Source organism: Grus americana, chromosome 6 (assembly GCF_028858705.1).
Source record: "Grus americana isolate bGruAme1 chromosome 6, bGruAme1.mat, whole genome shotgun sequence".
In the NCBI taxonomy this organism is placed as follows: domain Eukaryota; kingdom Metazoa; phylum Chordata; class Aves; order Gruiformes; family Gruidae; genus Grus; species Grus americana.
This window is the reverse complement of record NC_072857.1, coordinates 40,597,902-40,615,750: the sequence shown is the minus strand read 5'-3', so window position 1 is coordinate 40,615,750 and position 17,849 is coordinate 40,597,902. Positions and strand designations below refer to the sequence as shown.

The window sequence follows — 17,849 nt, the reverse complement described above, 5'->3', positions numbered from 1 at the left end:
CATCTGCGTGGGTGGTCTGAAAGTTTGCATTTCTTAGTTTGCAATGGTTGATAAGGTTAAGATGTTCTCAGTGTTTTATGAGCTATTTCTCCCTTGCAAGTGTAGAGAAAAGGTATATTTTAAAAATGAAGTTGTAAATTAGCGTTGGTTTTTTCGCAATTCTAGAACGAAGTATTTTCCATGTCCTCGGGAAGTAGTAATTATTGTCTGATAGTGTACGCCAAATTTAAGGATGGAAAAGAGGAGAAAACACGATGATTGGTTTTTGTAATATGATGTGGTTTACTCTTCAAAGGTAGTGACTATCTGACATATAGGTGGCAGCATATGTGAACAAAAGCCTGGGACTGTTGGTTTGCATGAAAAAACCCCCCACCCTATGCTATTCCGCTCTGGCCTTCCACCCTCAGAATGTATAGAAATTGTTCTTAAATCAGCATGACCAATTTAGTAACACATTCTCCTTGCTCTGGTGATGTATTTTCTAGTGTGCTCCAAGTCCTAATTCCAGAGGTCTCCCGCAAAGACAAAAAAAGCTTCTATCAAAGGTTTGGCCAGTTTATATTTAAGATCCGTTATTCGGTGTTCTTCTATGCTTCGACCAGGTTCCAAAAATCACTAACAAGTGCCAAGCAATATTTGGTTTCAGAAAGTACACAGCAGGATTGCAGACTATCCAAAATAAGCGCAGAGGCCCCGTTCAGGAAAGCAATTTACTGCCTTCCCTGCATCTGCAATGTGTGACTCGCACTGTGCAAAAGGAATCGGTCAAGGCCACCAGTGAGAAAATATTCAGGAGGAAACAAGAGCAGCAGCGTGCTTTTGAAAGGCGGCTGCACATGCTCTCATCCTGAATATACGACCCAAAATGTTGCCTTTCACCCCGAGATGTTACCTTCACTCAATTCTTGGTTTCCATGGAAGTCGAGCGTTTCCAATCTTCACCTCCACCGGCACCTATCAGCACAACTAATATTAACGCTATGTATTTGGATTCCACCATTGTCTGCCTTACTAATATTAAATGAATCTCAGGACAGATGTGACGATGCTTTCTCAGGGTGGCTCATTTGGAAACCAGAGGAGGACCCAGGAGGCCTGCTTCCCAGATTGAGATCCGGAAACCAGATCCACGTCCCTCAGGCAGTTTCCCCCTCAACTTTTGCTTCCCTACAACGACGCTCAAGGGAACTGCTTTTGAGAAGTTCCCATCAGAGCACTACTGCCTCGAGGTATTGGTAGCAGGGCTGCTGCCAAAGAGATGAGCCAGCTAGAGCCCACCCAACTCTTCCATTTCTTTGTATACTGCTGCACCATGGTCTGAACAGTGCAGAGGACAACCAACAGATTTCCTAACTAGATAAGTCACCAAAGGAAGCTGGGGAAGGGCTGTTTGATGTAGAAGTATGTTTTCCAGTGTTTCCTGCTGAAGATATGCGAGAAGAAAAGGGATAAAAGAAATCTAGGGACTGAATGAGTATTTCCATGATCAAAGACAGCTGTGGCGAATGCTGAAGATGTCCTGCTGGGTGGCCAGAAGGACTGCCCCCCTCCTGCCTCCTTTGGGAAGCGACAAAATCGACGTTCAGGCCTAGGCAACTCGGTGCGAGGGGCACAAGGATATCTCCAGCTTTCTCCGTCGGCTGCGGATCAGCCTCACTAAAGACAGGCTCCTCTACAGCAGGCTTGGGGGTGGACTGTCATGAGATGGCTCACCAGATGAACAGTGCTTTGGTGCTGGGAAGGGGCAGCTCCCCCTCCACCCTAACTGCTGGACGTGTGGTCCCTTCTCCTGCGCAGGCTCTGCTGGTGAACCAGTTCTGATCTCAAAGTGGAAAATAATCCCTTTTGTCTTTTCTTCCTCCCTCTCACCCCCTCAGGTTAATTGTCTCCTGGTATAATGAGGTGAATCAGCGAGCAAAGGAGGCAGCTGAGGGCCGGAGCCATAGCAAGGGAAGTGGTGGGTGGGCATGGGACCAAGGTGGAGAGGAGGATTGCCTGTGCAGCAGCACAGACAGGAGAGCTCCTCTTTGCCCTCTCTGAACCTTTCCTCTGCTCAGCTCCTCTGAACTGCTCTCCACCATGTCCGGAGAGAGCTGTTGACCAGCTACTTGTCACTGTGAATTTACTGTCAGCATGTCTTTCATCAGCACCAAAGCCAGACGAGGTAAGAACTGTTTGAACTGGCAAGAACGTGCCCACATGAGCAAGACCAGAAGTAGGAGTTTCTTATCTTTAAATGAATTAATACAGACCATATCTGTGCTTGAGTCCAGAGTCAGAAGCTGGTGTGGACACAGTCCAGGTAGCTCTAAACCAGCTGGCACGGATGCTGATAGCAATAAGGCTACAGAACACGGTCTGGTCAGCAAACTCCAGCCAAGCCCTGAGTAAATGTTTGTGCAGCTACCTGTCTGAGCACCACACAGTTATCAATATATCTGCTGGTACTAGTTTCTGAGCTGCACTCAAAGCCCTAAGGCTGAAGTACAAATATAACCTTGTAGAACAGCTTAGGAAAAGAAGCTCTGTTGTATTTGCCCTTCATATTTTTTCTTTCTCTTTTCAAAGACTGTTTTACTACAAGAAAACAAAAGAAACAGAAACCAATTCTACCAACAAGAGTTTAGCTACCCACCTTTGGTAACCCACTAAAGAAAGGAATGAAAGAGAAAGGGAAAGCCGGTAAGACCATATGCTCGTTTGACTGTCTTTTTTTTTTTTTTTCACCCAATCTTATTGATTTCTGGTTATTAATATTTTCTAAATATGAATAACATGGAAAAGAGTCTATGTGGAGGAAAAGGCCATTGCTGATGTGCAACGTGCTGTTGCTTGATGGTTTCCATCGCTGGGGAAGTGGTGCTGGCTCAGACCTAGATGGCCAGATAAGCTGGGGAGGAGGGTTAGGTGTTGGAGAGGAGACAATGAGATAGGATGACATGGCAGGTACGGAAAGATGCTTGATCCGAGCCGGAGTCGGTGCTGCCAGGCAAGCTGTTGCGATGAGGAGATACGTTATTAACAAATGACATCCTTTGAAGTTGGGCTAACGATGGACAGACGGTTGCCAAACCAGGGGCTCCTGCTACAGTGCAACAGCTTTGGCAGCAACACGCTCTAGCTCGGGTGGGTGAGGAAGAGCATGAAATGAAGAGCAGAGCTGGGTGTGACAAATGGGTCCCGAAGGGTTCACGGCTGTCTAATGTGGAACATACGCAGCGTGCCCTGTTTGAGTGAAGACCTGGAGGCCGGCACGTGTCAGGAACTGAAGGCTGGCTTCTGTTCTGGGGGAGGAGGAGGAGGAGGCGAGCTCTGAATGGCAGTGGGGAAATCATGCCACAGTTGTTTGATTTTTAGGTAAAACATTACAGGTGAATGTACAACTGGCCCGACTTTCCGTTCTGTTACTTTGAAATCAATGCATTTATGTCAATAAAAAAGGAATTGCACACCAGGAAAACAAGGATGAGGAAGTACCAAAAGAACTTATGTGTACGTGGGCTAACAAGTAAAACAGAGAATATCTTATAAAACTGCTTCCCTGGCATGTAAGAACTGATCCAAGTGTACTTAAGGGCACAAATGATCAAGAAAAGCCATCGGTTGGTAGAGCATAGGTAGAAAGTGAAAGATGAACTAGATGAAAGTTGAGTGTGGAAGCAGTCTGGGGTCTTCAAAGGGAGAGGGAGTCTATGTGAGAGCCTTGAGAGTTTGTGTTCCCTTGTCAAGGAGCAGACTTCAGAAGAAAGTACATCTGGAAAAGCTTTGGCCGTGTGAGGATGCAAGCTGCTTTTATAGCCCTCTACACTTAATGTAGGAAGACAAAAGCCAATTTATTTCTAACATCGCTTCTCTCAGCGCCTCTAATGTTTCTGCTTCTGAATCAAAGGGAGGCATTCTACAGTAAGACACTAATAAATAGCTTTTCCTTGGGGGAAGAAGCATTTTCCCATCTTCAAGAAATTTCTTTGGCCATGTGAAATTCAAATTTGTTAACGTGCCCTACAAACAGCAACTCATTTAGAAACAAATTACAAATATTAGATGGAGACAGTGAACTTGATAATGCAATGCTGCCACATCAGTTGTAGAATAATGCATCTTAATGAAGGCTTCCCATGTGAATAAACCATTATATTTACAAGCTTTTCACAGTTAATGACCCAGAACTGGATAACGAAACTCACATTTTTAGTGTGGTCCTCTGTCAGCAAAAGTATACATATTAATAATTGATGTTGCTGTAAAAATAGGACATAATATGAAGATTCCGGAGTTTGTGGGAAAATAGGACTACATGGTCCATTAACTTAAAATGCTTATCTAATGTTTGATGGGCTTTGTCTTTAAAATCCTTGTTTAAATTAATAAGGCAAAATGGACATTTGTCTAAAAGAGAATTTTATTCCAACTCATCAGTCACAAGTATGCTGATGAGAGCATCCTTTACTCCTTCTCCCCTTATCCTCCCCAAAGAGAATTTAGGTTTTGTGAAAGTGGAAGACCCACCAGTAGAAGGAAAGAAGTTCCTTGCATCTCCCAGGTAAGCCAACGCGATGAAAATTTCTGAAGTTTTTCCCTTTTTTACTGAAGAACTCAATTGCGCAGATGACTCTTTCCTAGCCTGCCTTTCTGCTTAGTCAGCTCGAGAGCTTTTTCCACCGCAGACTGCTTTATTGTTCATTATAAAACACTTAGAGGTGTGCAGGCTGGCTGAACATGCTTAAGGCTACAGCTCTACATATAGGAGGCCCCGTGCTGTGGAACTAACTGCTCTTCAATTGTTCCATTACGACTACGCTTACAAGGAAAGATAGTCTTCATTTCGGTGAAATAAATACATTTCATTTTACTTCACGTTGTAAGGCTAACATTCGTATTAGGCCTGAAAGGTAGATTTACTGCAGCTTTTATTACTGGGTACTTAATTTAGGACGGCTTCCTTTCTTGGACCTGAAACAGCCCAGCTGAACCACACACTGAATGGTTTTATGGGACTTCTTCAGTACAATGTTCTGCTACAGACAGTATTGTCCGTAATTGTAATCTTTTGATAGGTGTAGTAGTTGGGTAGCGTTTTGCTGTAGACTGCTCGTTTTAGGAAGTAGTATGGCTTGCTTCTCTGAAGGGCTTAATTTCCAAAGTAAGTGTTTTTAACGGTCATTTATTTTCACCAGTAGTGAAACCGAGAATTTTTTATTTTGTATTTGGACTAGACAGACAAGTAACTCCTTACCAGTAGACTAAAGGAGTCTACCGCTTAAGCAACCGAGGTCCTGTACTTTACTCATGACTCTTATTCTATTGAATTTCAAATGGTGATCCAAATTCTCCTTAAAAGTTTGCTATTGCAGTTCTTGCTTTCTCATTTCCTCAATGTACTTTGTCTGGCTGCAGGAAGAATGTATTTTAAAGATGTCTCTCGTCTTACAAAGATTGTATTCGTATACGTTCCGTGGTACACAAACGGTGATAGCTACATCAATTATATGGCTGCATTCCTAAATTAGGCACAAAAAAGGAACTACTAAGCAAAATATATTGCATTCATTAAAGCTTCCCTACTATACGATTCACTTCAATGGCTTTGCCAATTAAAGTAATTGTCAAACGCATTCAAACAAAGCAGTTGCAGTAAGAGGCCTTGTTAGAAAAATATTGAAAATGTCCGGTTTATAGATTTGTGTTACATATATATATTAAAAAATATTTACATGCAACACTTTTTAAAAGAGGAAAGAAAAATTAAAGCAGAGAAAACACTTATATTTGTGACCATATAAGTTTATATAAATTTGGTTATGTTTATTTCTGATATTATACCTGGGCACGCTGTCAAACTTCTACTAAAAATGGCAAGTATGTTTTGGACTCTGAAAGGCAGTGATTTCATTGTTAGTGTGACTCTAGCCAATGAAAGCCAAATTATTTAACGGGCTTCTTGCTTCCCAGCGTCCTTCTATTTCAAGAATAAGCAGGTTTAAAAATCCTATTGAAAACAGAACAGATTAGTTATCAGCGTTTAGATGTATATGTATGCCAGGTGAAATAACACACAACTTTGTGCTGACATCTAAACATCACCTAGGTTGCAAGGAAAACAAAAGTAATTTTAATGCTTGATAAAAACAGACCTGGTGTGTGCCACCACTGTAACTGTTTACCTCTTTTTCAAGAGCTGAAGAAATATTTTCAGTTTCACTTATGAAGGAGTTTCCAGTTTATTAAATCCCATACAATATTTATTTAGCCATAGCCTATAATGTTTACAGAGAAGGCTATTCTGGGAAATGCTAATTTTTTCTTTTCTTTTTCTGACTGGATGGAAATGAATTATATTTATCAGGAATTCAAAGAACAAGGAATGTTTGGCAGAGTGTTTTCTCAGATATAAATAAAAGCATTATCCAAGACAACATGCCTAAATTAGGGTATATTTAAAAGAGGTAAGGAGAGAACTGTGTTTTTATTTAAGACAACACAGATCCTTTCATGTGAAAAGGATTCAGAAGAGGGAAGAATGGCGGAAATACTATATGAGAAAATTGCAGATCAGCACGTATTGTGCCACTAACCCTTTCGTAAGGGCTGGAATTATGGAATAGAACAGCGTGAGAGCGTAGATCCACGGCTAGGCTTGGGCCAGTTCACACACCCGGTTACACCAGACTGATAGCTAGTTTGCGCTGCAGCAAGATGAAACGATCACGGCAACCTCCAACTGTGGTGTTTAATGACAGGGAACTTAAAAATGCCGGAAACAGACAAGTGGAATTACGCACCAGTTTAAAAAACTGGAAAAAAAGTACGTTATAATTGGGCTGTAATGGTAAAATAGAGTACGAAAATGCAGGTTTGTTTGGACAACGCGTGCATGTTTTCAAGACAATCTAATGTGTTTTCTTGCAACGTCAGTGTGGTCGGTGTGGCTCAAACAGACCTGTGCCTGGAACACTGGTTATAATGGTCACGATGGAGCTGGTAGCAAACAGGGTCGTGGCAGCAATATGAGGAAGATCAGGAAACAGGTCAGGATACAGTTATCAAGATATATGTGCTCTTAGTGAGGCTTGCTTCTCTTTACAAATTAAACCGGTATTGCAAATTGTGATTTATCAGAGATTGAGAAAAACATGTGCTAAGGGAATCATGCTGTTTCTGCAATTAAGTTTAATAAATAATAATGAGCCTTTACTTTTGAGCCAAGAAAAATCTCTGGAACATAGGCTTCTACTCTGTCATCAAGCAAAAGATGAAACAATTGAATTCCGGAAAAGATACATAAATTTTTTCTGAAGTAAGTAAAGAAAATAATACTGAACTAAGTAAGAGACTGGACACTTCCTGGTCTTTGCACACATTTCGGGTTGTTTTTTTTTTTAGGCCAACACAACCGAATTAAAAAAAATAATCATTATTCAGAACTTCAAATGGACTATCTCTTTTTGCAAAGCAGCCTTTATATGAAAATAACATAGGCATTTTTAAAATAGCTATAATTGTAAGAGAAGTTCTATTTACTGCAGTAAAAGTCAAGTCTCCTTTGGGATGGACTTGGAGTAATGGATGGCTAGGTCTTCTAATTTATCTAAGTCGTGCAGCATTAGAAAAGCAAATTAAACATATTTACACATGAAGATCAGTGGTCATTTTTTAGAGGGCTGACGTGATCATACATCAAAGGGACTTGACCTTTGGAGCTCGCTGCCTATCTATCAGTTTGAACCAATGTCTGCTGGCCACTTGCTTCCTTTGGAGACTGCGGAAGGGAATGCAGCATGAAAAGTAAAAGGGAAACACAAATGGGGAATATAAAAACACTAGAAAGATGAACAGAATTTTGGGTTTTATTTAGAGGTATCCATCTTTTTCCTGCATCCTTTGATTATATACTTGATAGAGTAATGAGTCTGAGTGCAGAGTTGCAAACATCAATTCTCTTGCTCCTAAATGGAGGTCAGGAAACGAATACACCGTATGTGTTTGGCTTTAATTCCCTTCATCCCTGTGATCATATAGATTTCCTCCCCATAAACTAAGCTATTTACATCCTAGTTATCAGTTACTCCTACCACTGGCCACCATGAAAAGAGTCCTTGGCTGTGAACCTTCTGTGAACTGATACCAGCCTTAGATTTCCTTCCCAAGACTCTAGTTTTAAGATTTGACAGAAACTGTCATGGGATTTGATAGGAAATGATGCCTTGTTTTGCAAAAGGTATAATTTCTAATTCATTTTCAGTACATCCCAAATACTCACCATTTTAGGTTTGCACTAGTTAAAATCTCTGGGAATTGCCCCTGTCTTAAACAGAGGCACAATCGGCCCCCGAAGCTCTGTTTAGCTATGCTGGCTGCAATTACTGTTAATGACCAGCAGTTATTAAAGACAATAATTCATAGGGTGTTACTGTATTTAACATGGCAAAACTTTTGGTAAATGTACATGTTACTTCCTAAAGATGAGATTTTTAAGGTGGTTCTTAACTGATGATACATGTTAGTCAGGGGTACGCTAGAGGCACAATTAGTTTTCATAAACCTGTAACATAGCTAAGGACAACTCCATTGCTGGGTAAGAAAATCATCCAAATTGGGATAAGAAGGTGACATGTTTTAACTCAAACTTAAATGATGAGTTTACAAATTATCTTTCTCGGGTACTGGCTAGGAAGGAAGATGATGGTGGGAGGAGATGATGTACCTTCTCTGACTGAGGTTCCTCCTTCTGGAAGGGGTGTTGTCATTTTTTTGTTCTTTCACCCCACACAATCTAACTGATCCTGGAGAGCTGTTCATTTTCCTGTACTACTGCAGTATGATGTGAGGAATGTTTTGCTTATTTCCATATGGAAATATTGATATGGCAGTTCTAATGTCCCTTTTCCCTACTCTTGACATACATATGCACTGGCTTGCAAAGGGGTGGGAGAAGACTTTGCTGCTTTAATTCTACTTCAGGAATGAGGCAGCTCAAGTGTCTTGGAATTACGAATTAAAAACTGATTAATAAAATTTCCTTGCTCTATCGTGCCTGGGTCAAATTCCCTAGAACCTGGGGCAAGTTCTACACCGCCTGTTTCCACATCTGCCGTATACATCGGACTATGTATGTATAGCACAAAGGCATGCGGCATAAGACAGATTGTGCTACTCCTGTGCCATCTATCATTCCAGTTTAGTTCTGTATTCCTTAGAGACTCCTTTTAAAATAGGAAGAATCTTAGAAATTAATTTCTCATCTGCTGCTAAATTACAAAAGACTGAAGAACAAACAGATCTGTGGCATTTTACATTCTCTAGGCAGCACTACTTACCATCCCCAGAAATATCATTTCTTCTTCTCTCATTTTTACTGTTTTCTTGCGCTGGATATATCCACGCCAAACCTGAATTGTAAACAAAACTCTAATGAGATAAATGGGCCTTGTTACAGCTTCCTTTACTGTGGCAGACACAGGAAAAAACAAATAGAGGAAGGAAAGGCACAATATACAATTGAAACTATTACTCTTTAACAGGTTGCCATCTGCTATTTTTAAAAGAAAGAAAATTCTGAGGTTTGTTATCCCCTCACACTGGTATATCTAGCTTCTAAAACACAACTTCATCAGGGTTTAAAAAGCGTTTAGACTTAAGATTTAGACTGAGCTGCTGTTCTCATCAGCCTGAATTGTCCGAATATTTCATGTGCGAGGACTTTTGCTGGAATTTAGCAGTGGTGTCCCTTTCTCATCTTTTTCAAGATCTGGAATGAACTCTTTCCCTGGAGATCACAGGAAAAGGCATGAATTCCCTGAGATGCACTGGATTCCAAGGGAATGCCACAAAGAGCAACTGAGGTCATGAAAAATCAGAATGGAAAAACATCATGTAGGTTATAAAGTCACCCTGCAGTGCCAGTGCAGGACTGTTTCCGTTGATCTCACATCTAGGGTCCTGTCTCATTTTGTGAAGTGATTTAAATGACGTATTTCACCTCGCTAGACACCCTGAAAGCTATCATTTAGGAATGCTTCCCTTCCTATGAGCTGTGTTTCTGTCTACTGCTGTTTTTCTGTACAAAGCATTGTTATTTGGTCCTGCCAGAACTGTTGTTAAATCAGAGATCTCACCTTTTGAATGCGAGTAGCAGCAGCATCTGGATTTGGACCCATCTGGACCTGAAGTTTAGTTTGTCTTTCTCTCTTCTCTTCAAGGTAAATTTGCTTCATGAATGCTGCTCGACAACGGCCTTGGCGAGCTCGTTCGGCAACCTGGATTGCTTTAATGGCTTCTTCAAATGTCATGGCCTTGAGAGGTTTCTTCAATGGTACAGCCAAAGCAAAAAGGAATGGACAAAGCAAAGTATTAGTTATGTGTTTTGTTAATTGCCTACCTCAGCAAACAAAACAACCAATGAACTTCTTGTGGAAACTGAGACAAAAAATCCCCGTCACAAGCAGTAGAGGCTCCTGGTTCAGTGCTATCTTGGAAGTTTGATATCTTGCTTTTTCTGAGGACCTTCAGGAGAAAGGGAACCTGAGGTGTTGATGCGTGCCAAGGAAAGCCTGATGCTACAGTGAGGAAACAACAGCAGCTCTGTATGGATTATGCGTCCTGCTGAACTTTATCCATTTGAGAAAAAAAGACAAAAAGAACCACAGGGCTTTGTCCTATTAAAAGGAGGATTTCTTAAGCTATGGAATGTCTTCCTCTTACATTTCTGGACATGCTGCTGGGCCACCAGCTCTCTTGCTGAATGGAAGGGACAGGCTGTTCTGAGCCAGCCCAGGCCTGGTCAGCCCAGCCTAAGTAGAAGAAGCTTGGGAAAAAACATGTCAGAACAGTGCAGCTGGAGAGAGGGACTCCCCCTTCTCACTCCTGAGAACTCTTGTTAACCCCTCGTGCTCCCCGTGGAAAAGCTGAATTATTGTGCTTTCTCGATGTTAATCCCCCTATTGGAGACAGTTCATATTTGATGCGCTTTATATATATATATATATTTATATATTGCGTGGAGCTCGCTATGCTGCACTTTCAGCAGGGCTTTCTATAACAGAATTACATAGAAGGACAAATGATCTGCAGAGCAGACTCCTCTGATTAACTCTGCTGTTTTTGATTTACGTTAGACCGCTTGTAACTGCACTGCCACGGAGGAATACAGCGGTCTGTTACGCAGCAGTTAGGATTTCCTGAGCGTACGTGGCTTGGAGGATGCATGTGGAAGTGCTGACAACCCTCAAGCAATCCCAGCGGTGATTGAACTGGAAGTGCAGCGCAGGGCACCGGATTCATACTGTGTGAGATTATTTTATTCATGCTTATTGAATCCTGTGCCTCTCTTGTGGCATCCTGGCAAGGGAGACCCGGACCCTGCCAGGGTCCGGAGTGCAAGAGCCTGGCGCTCCCAGGTGAGCGGGCTGCACACCAGATAATCTCATCTGTTACGGATGCCACATTGAAAAGGGGTGAGAGCAGAACTGTGGGAAACAAAAAGGCTTCAAGATGTAATGTGCCGAAACAGAAGATCTCTGCAGGCCGACACCAGGCCGCTAGAAGAGCAGGGAATTTACCCAGAGATTTACTGCGGAGGCCGAGAGGACTGCAGCTGCCCATTACAGTAATCTAGCGGAGAGCCTGCAGACTGCCTCTGCCTGACTGCTGCCGCTTCTGTCCCTGGGAACCTTCCCTCGTTGCCTTCTGGGATCCAGACCTCCCCCACCAGCGCAATCACCGGTGGAGAATTCAACGGTTGGGGCGGTGCAGCACTTTGACTAAGCGGTCTGTTCGGGACTGTCTCTTACGGCTATACCATCTATGAATCTAAGTCGTCCAGATGCATAGGCACAGTTGTTTATTTCAAGAGGTTAGCTACAACTGCTTGTAGGCAATGCTCCATTTCCAAAAGGTCAAAAGTATATCAAGTCCAGAACAGTCTTCACTGGAGCACTCACGTATCGACTCTGTAATGACTTCTGCTCTGCCAAAACTCAATTTTCTACTCCTCCTAGCAGCTGCAGCTCTATAGCTGTAGAGAAGAGACTGCAGTCATTGTTCAGAGGTTATGAACAACTGAATGCTAACAGTTGTGCTGACCTGAACTCTGAGTTTTGCCTATTCCAGTTAGGAATCCCGGTTCAGTAAAACTAAAGCTTGACTTGATTTCAGTAGGACTAATTATGTGATGAGAGTTAGCTAGGCAAATAAAGCACCTACTAAACTTGGCCAGTGCTGCCCTTTCTCTGACATTCTCACACACATAAAGCAGAGTCCATTCATTTTGGGCTTAAGCAGGCTCAAGATGTGACTGGATAGTGTTAGACAGGAAAACTTAATGTTACTTTCTATTTGTGCCTCATTTATAAACAGACTTTTACTTCCTAACCGCTATAAAAGTACTTTTCACTTCAGTGGCTCGTGTGTTCAGACACGTGTGGCTATAAACTAAAAAAGTTAAGCATGTTATTACGTAGGTATGTGGTATGCTTACCTGTATTTGCAATCCAGTATTAAGCAAAATCTGATCGAGGATTTTCTCCCTCTGCTGCAGGACTTCCAGCTTCTCTTTAATGAAATACCTTGGGATAGGTACTTCTATGTCTTCCTAGAGGAAGAAATAGTCACAAGATGCCGTTTAGAACTGCATTAAAATCACATTGTTTATTGAACACCTTCACAAAGCAATTAAATTGGACTGAGACTGTTGAATATTTTGGAGTGTTGGGGAATTTGACCTCTGTAACAGCTGCTGAGCTGTTGCTTTGCAATTACTTAAGGCCTAATTCAACAAAAACAAATAAATCAACCCAGTTTCTGAACCATGGCAGCCCAGAAATTTTTCTTTTTATAATGGCTCAATTATATTATCAAACTGTTAAAATATTTGGCAGGGTTGCTGGAAATCTAAACATGATTTCCACCAAACTGAATACCTCTGGTTGTATGATCATCCCACTTTTTTTTTTTAATCAACATGAAAAATAGATCTGTTCTCTTGCATTTTTTTTAACCATTACAAGGAACCAAAGCACAATTCTGTTTGTCTACAGGTAGAAATACCTGCAGTCACAAGACAGTGCCGGTTAGTCTACAATATCTCGGTCACTTCTCAAAATCAGGTGGGATTAGAAGTGGCTGCCTTTACTTGTTTCTATCATTAAAAAGATGTAACCGATTCACATTTCTACTGATTTTTCTCCTGTAGAATTTCACTCTTGTTGAGAAATCAAAGAGACACAGGCAGACAAAAAAAAAAAACCCCACCCCAAAAGTTAAGATGCTGTGGAGTGGCATAACTAGTTCTTTGTATCTATTGAAGACTAGAGATAATCCTCCAAGAACATTTACTGGCAAGTGTATATATATATATATATTAATTTTTTGGGGGGCTGGGGAGGGGAGGTGGGGGGAACGTGTCTTTGTAGGTCTGGTTCATACTGGTGCCATGTTCCCTATAGGCTGTTTCAGGAACACCTTAGAATATCTCCTCAAACAAATGGTTTACCCAGAAGGAGGGATGGGGGAGACAGGCAGTAGTTACCCTGTGGTGCTGCTCCTGAGGAGTTGCACGATCGAGTTACACAACAGTTTGTCCCCAGGTATATGTGAACACTTGGTCCTTTTCCCCAGGGAGCCTGTGGCAAGTACCAGACTTGATGCTGTGTTACTACTGCTCTCTTTTCTGTTTGCTATGGAAACTTGGTGGGCTTTGACCTGCTCGGGGAGACCTTTGATTCGATCCTTTGCAGCCTTGATGCCACCTCTGGTGCGGACAGATGCGGAGGAGAAAAGTGCTGGCTGTAAAGAACAAGCACTGCTCCTGCCCTGTCGTAGGCGTGTGGTAAATGTGCTGCTTGTGAGCCTTCCAATATCTAGAGCAAGAATTTGCAGGGAGAGCTGTGGCCAATGCAAACAGCCCCTGTGAACTGCCAACTTTAAGATTTCATTGCTAATTCCCTCGGTTGCACGCTGTGCGGACCGGGACGTCCCTATTATGGCAGCATAAGAAAGCTTCCAAGTAGGACTGTGTTTATCCCTATTGATTTTATCAATGCAGAGGTCTGGTCTGCTAAAGTTTCTAAATATTTGTCTTGTTAAGCTCCCTGTTTGCACCTTCTAACATCCTTGACTGTTGATGGAAATGATTATACGTTGTACTTCAAGAGTGCAAATTGCTTGAGGCTGGATTACAAATCTGGCTGGTTTCAGGTATAAGAAATCAAGCGGTTTCTCTGGACACCCTTGCACAGGATGAGAGGGCTTTTACACTGTCGCGTAGCAGTGCAAGTCAGCGTAGGGGTGGTGAGTGTATCTGATGCCTAATCTGGGCTTTAATTACAATTCATTCTGGACTCTGACTTTTACTGACTGTAAAGGTGAGATCAGAGCCTGAACACTGGGACTGGAAGGGGTGGGGAGGAGGGAGCCTGCTCCTCTTCATCATCTCTTTTTGGGGCTCAGCATGGAAAAGTTAGGCTTGTGATGTTTATCCTCAAGTCAAATTTGCAGCTTTTTAGCTACTCCTGGCTCCAGATGGGATTTCTGTATCCAAATACCTTTACAATTACCCCAGGAAATAGAGTGACTGAGTGTTGGAAAGCAACCGTACAAAAACATGAGGCAGAGAACTAAAGACAGACGAAGCTTGGCCTTACAGTGACATAGCAAAAAGTATGCAATATTATTGCGTAAGATATAAAATGGGACTACTCTGCTGTGTTCTCTGCCTGCAATCATGCTGGATTTTAGCCCATAAATAATATGAAAAGAAAGACTAGAGAGATTCTTTGTGGACAGATTCTTTAAGAAACAGAAGTCATTTGTCAAGTACTGGCCAGTAATTTTGTTTTGGATCTAAGAACATGTGACTATTCTATTAAAAAAACCCCAACAACCCGAACCATAAATCTGTATTCTTATCTACTATGGAAAACAAAGTTTGCTTGAAAAAAGCCTGAAATCTCTTCAGTACTTTTTTTTTTTTTTTGTGGTAGGTATGTCATGCCTCCTTAAAATTAAGGTGTGGTGCTGGAATCTGAATTTATGCTTGTTTTTTAATAGATGTCAAGCATGACTTTTCAGGCTTGCCAACTTTTTGCTGCAAGTGGATTTACTGATAAGTCATGAAAACAGCACTGCTTAATAATTTTAAAATAGGATTTGAAGGATCAATTTTCCTGGAGATGTCTTTATGCTCTCCAGTTTGCCTTCTCATAGTTTAAAATAGTTTTCTGCTATGACTAATGTCAGAAGGTGAAGAGCTGGTGAAAACTCATGGCAATTACTATCCTAAATTTGCAGAGTGAAATACACATGCAATTGCAAACAGAAACATGTTTGCAGACCTCAAAATAATGCTATAAAGACATTAGGCAATTTATCCTGTGTTGTAACTGGGATCCTGAAAACAGCAGTAATTTAAGCTCCAACTTTTTTCTTTAGAAAAGCTGTCAGCAGCGGTACCTAAATTTGACAATAGGTGGAGCTGTCTGCGAGAGAAGTAACCACTTTTTGGCAGCTAATTTTTCATACTGCTTTTAGAGCACAGCTTCAAGACTTTGCCTTGTTGTCATATTCATGTGATTTAGTGAGCTGTCTGTCAGGGGGCTGCTTTGACATCAGGAAATCCTCAACCCTGGATGTTGAATACGCTCCCAGCTCCCGCCTCCTTTGCAATATGAGACTTGTCTCAGATTTCTCATTTTAGTTTAGAACTAATAGACCAGGCCATGCAGCTTTTAGCATTACCTGTAATCTCTGGAAGATTACAAAGGGCAGACTGAAGCGGACTGTACTTTCAGTTGCCTGTTTTCTGTCTAATCCCACAGTGAAATCAGGCAGAGTCAAGCTGCTGTCATTAATAGCGAAGCTGTCTAAGCTAATGTGACTTCACGTTAGGACATGTGCAAGTGAAAGACCTACAGAGCCTATGCTGCTATGGAGAGGCAGAAATGCAACATATTGATCAAGTAGATCAGCTTTAAAATCTTACTCTTGATCTATGATGAGCATTAGGTATTAATATACTCTGATCTCTAATAAAAGTGCTATAATTAGTTCACTAGTATACTAGTGAACGTGCAGGAAGTGAAATCACTTGGTGGGACTTCACAGGCTGCGAGTAAATGTGGTTATCCTTAAAATACAGGATAGGCAAAATTCCTATGAATTTGCTCATAGTAGAGGTAGACCTACCGGGAGAAGCTTTAGATCTTCCAGGATATTATCAATGTAATGAAACTCTGAGTTCTCTAGCTCCACCATTTCTTTTTTCACCTCCAGGATCCGGCCAATCACGCCATCTAGTACTTGCCGAATGACCGCCCGTTTCTGCCGGTGAACGAGTTGGTCGTGGGCCGTCTCCAAGTTACGGAAGATTTGCATGTATTTGATGTAGGAAGTGGCTAACATCTTGAATACTTTCACGCGGTCCTTCTCTGGCTGGAGGAACTCTTCTCTTTCTCTCCGGAGCTGGATGTCGAGGTCTTTCTGGGCATCTGTCCACATCTTATTGTAAGTGCTAATTGAAAAGAGAAGACTGTGTTAACCTGACATGAAAGCAAGAGTTAGAGCCCTGGCGTCATTGTGTGCTATGTGTGGATTTCTCAAAAGAGCAAGCCTGGAAATGTGAGCCATTATCTTTTTATAAAGAGATTGTAACTACAGCGTATTTTAAAAACCATTAGCAAAAGTTTCTCTTTTTCATTATTTTAAAAATAGGAATCTTAAAATGCTGTTTTAATAACGAAAGCTTAGAAAGCTAAAAACTTTTCAACTTTACCCTTAACACGCCTGAAGCATCCTTCAACTGCTTGAAGCTACAAACCCCAACAGTGCCATGAGTTTCACTCGATTGTGCTAATTGAGAAAATGGTCTAATAGAAAAGGTGTCTCTCCCCAAAGCCCTTACGATGGGCAAAGGTCTCTTTTAGGTCTCTTCGTGTTTGGGATGAGGCCAAATCCACGTTTCTAAAGTGCGTGTTGCTTTTCTGCCTTTCTGAAGTGGTTGCTCAGAGCTAATTGTGCAGGGTAAAGGCTGTGTCGGTGCCAATGCTAAAGCGTAGCTGTGGCTGCTATTTAGAATGTGAAGCGAGGAAAATAATTTGATTCATGTCTATGGCAGCAACTGAGCTCCAAGCAATTGCTAAATGTCTGCTCTAGTGGCTAGAGGACTATGTGACGTGGAAGACGTCACCTAAGGCCAGGTTAATTTCCAGAAGTGATAATGCTGTTTACTTGGTAGGTTTGGTAGGAATAGGTGGAGCTTTGATGCGAGCATGGGCTGGCTGTCAGTGGTAAAAGCAGATCAGTGCAGCAAATCATGGGAAATCATCCTAAAGGAGCAGGAAAAGGACTCTGGGCAGTGAGGCTTTTATTCGGAACAGCAGGTTTGTCACTGACAGGTGCTAACATTTGTGGTAGTGAAAGACCCTTTTAGGTCCTGTTCTACTTTGTGACCTCTCTTTGCCAGGTGGAGACACTCTCTTGGGAGTGACAGGTGTCAAAATCTTACATCTTTGAAAATACTTCTCTACCAGCAGCAGAGCTAAGAAATTTCTGCTGCATGGAGATTTGGTTATGCTGGGAGAAAAACAGTTTCTTGACACGCGTTGTCAGGTTTGCAGGAGGAGAGGAAAACGGCGGGCTAAGGTAACAGAGAAAGCTGGCTTTTTTGTTTCTTAGACCTAGAAAGAAAGGCTGTTGGCCTCGATGGTGCAGTCTAGACCGATCCGCGTGCTGAACCTTGCTCTGGCTTGCTGTTCCTAGAGCCTCTCGAAGGATGAAGACAGTAAAAGGCCCTGCCACCATTAGGTGAGCTTTCAGAGGAGACCTGAAGACTCCACAGGGAGTGCTTGTGTATT

At 41.9% G+C, this 17,849-nt stretch overlaps 1 protein-coding gene and 1 long non-coding RNA gene across 3 annotated transcripts in view; one reads left to right on the top strand and one right to left on the bottom strand.

Annotated features, from left to right (window-relative positions):
• Positions 1-17,849, bottom strand: part of IQCA1 (IQ motif containing with AAA domain 1) — a 105,829-nt gene that overhangs the window by 78,584 nt on the left and 9,396 nt on the right. For both annotated transcript variants that reach the window (XM_054830759.1, XM_054830760.1), the window contains exons 2-5: positions 16,183-16,507; positions 12,479-12,592; positions 10,119-10,307; positions 9,321-9,392 (exon numbers count right to left, since the gene is read on the bottom strand). In XM_054830759.1, the coding sequence (XP_054686734.1) occupies positions 9,321-9,392; positions 10,119-10,307; positions 12,479-12,592; positions 16,183-16,507 (700 nt within the window). The remainder of the gene's footprint in view (positions 1-9,320; positions 9,393-10,118; positions 10,308-12,478; positions 12,593-16,182; positions 16,508-17,849) is intronic.
• LOC129208291 (uncharacterized) lies at positions 412-10,865 on the top strand. Its single transcript, XR_008577768.1, has 4 exons — positions 412-2,167; positions 2,572-2,685; positions 4,480-4,546; positions 10,203-10,865. It is a non-coding gene; the product is annotated as an uncharacterized LOC129208291 (long non-coding RNA).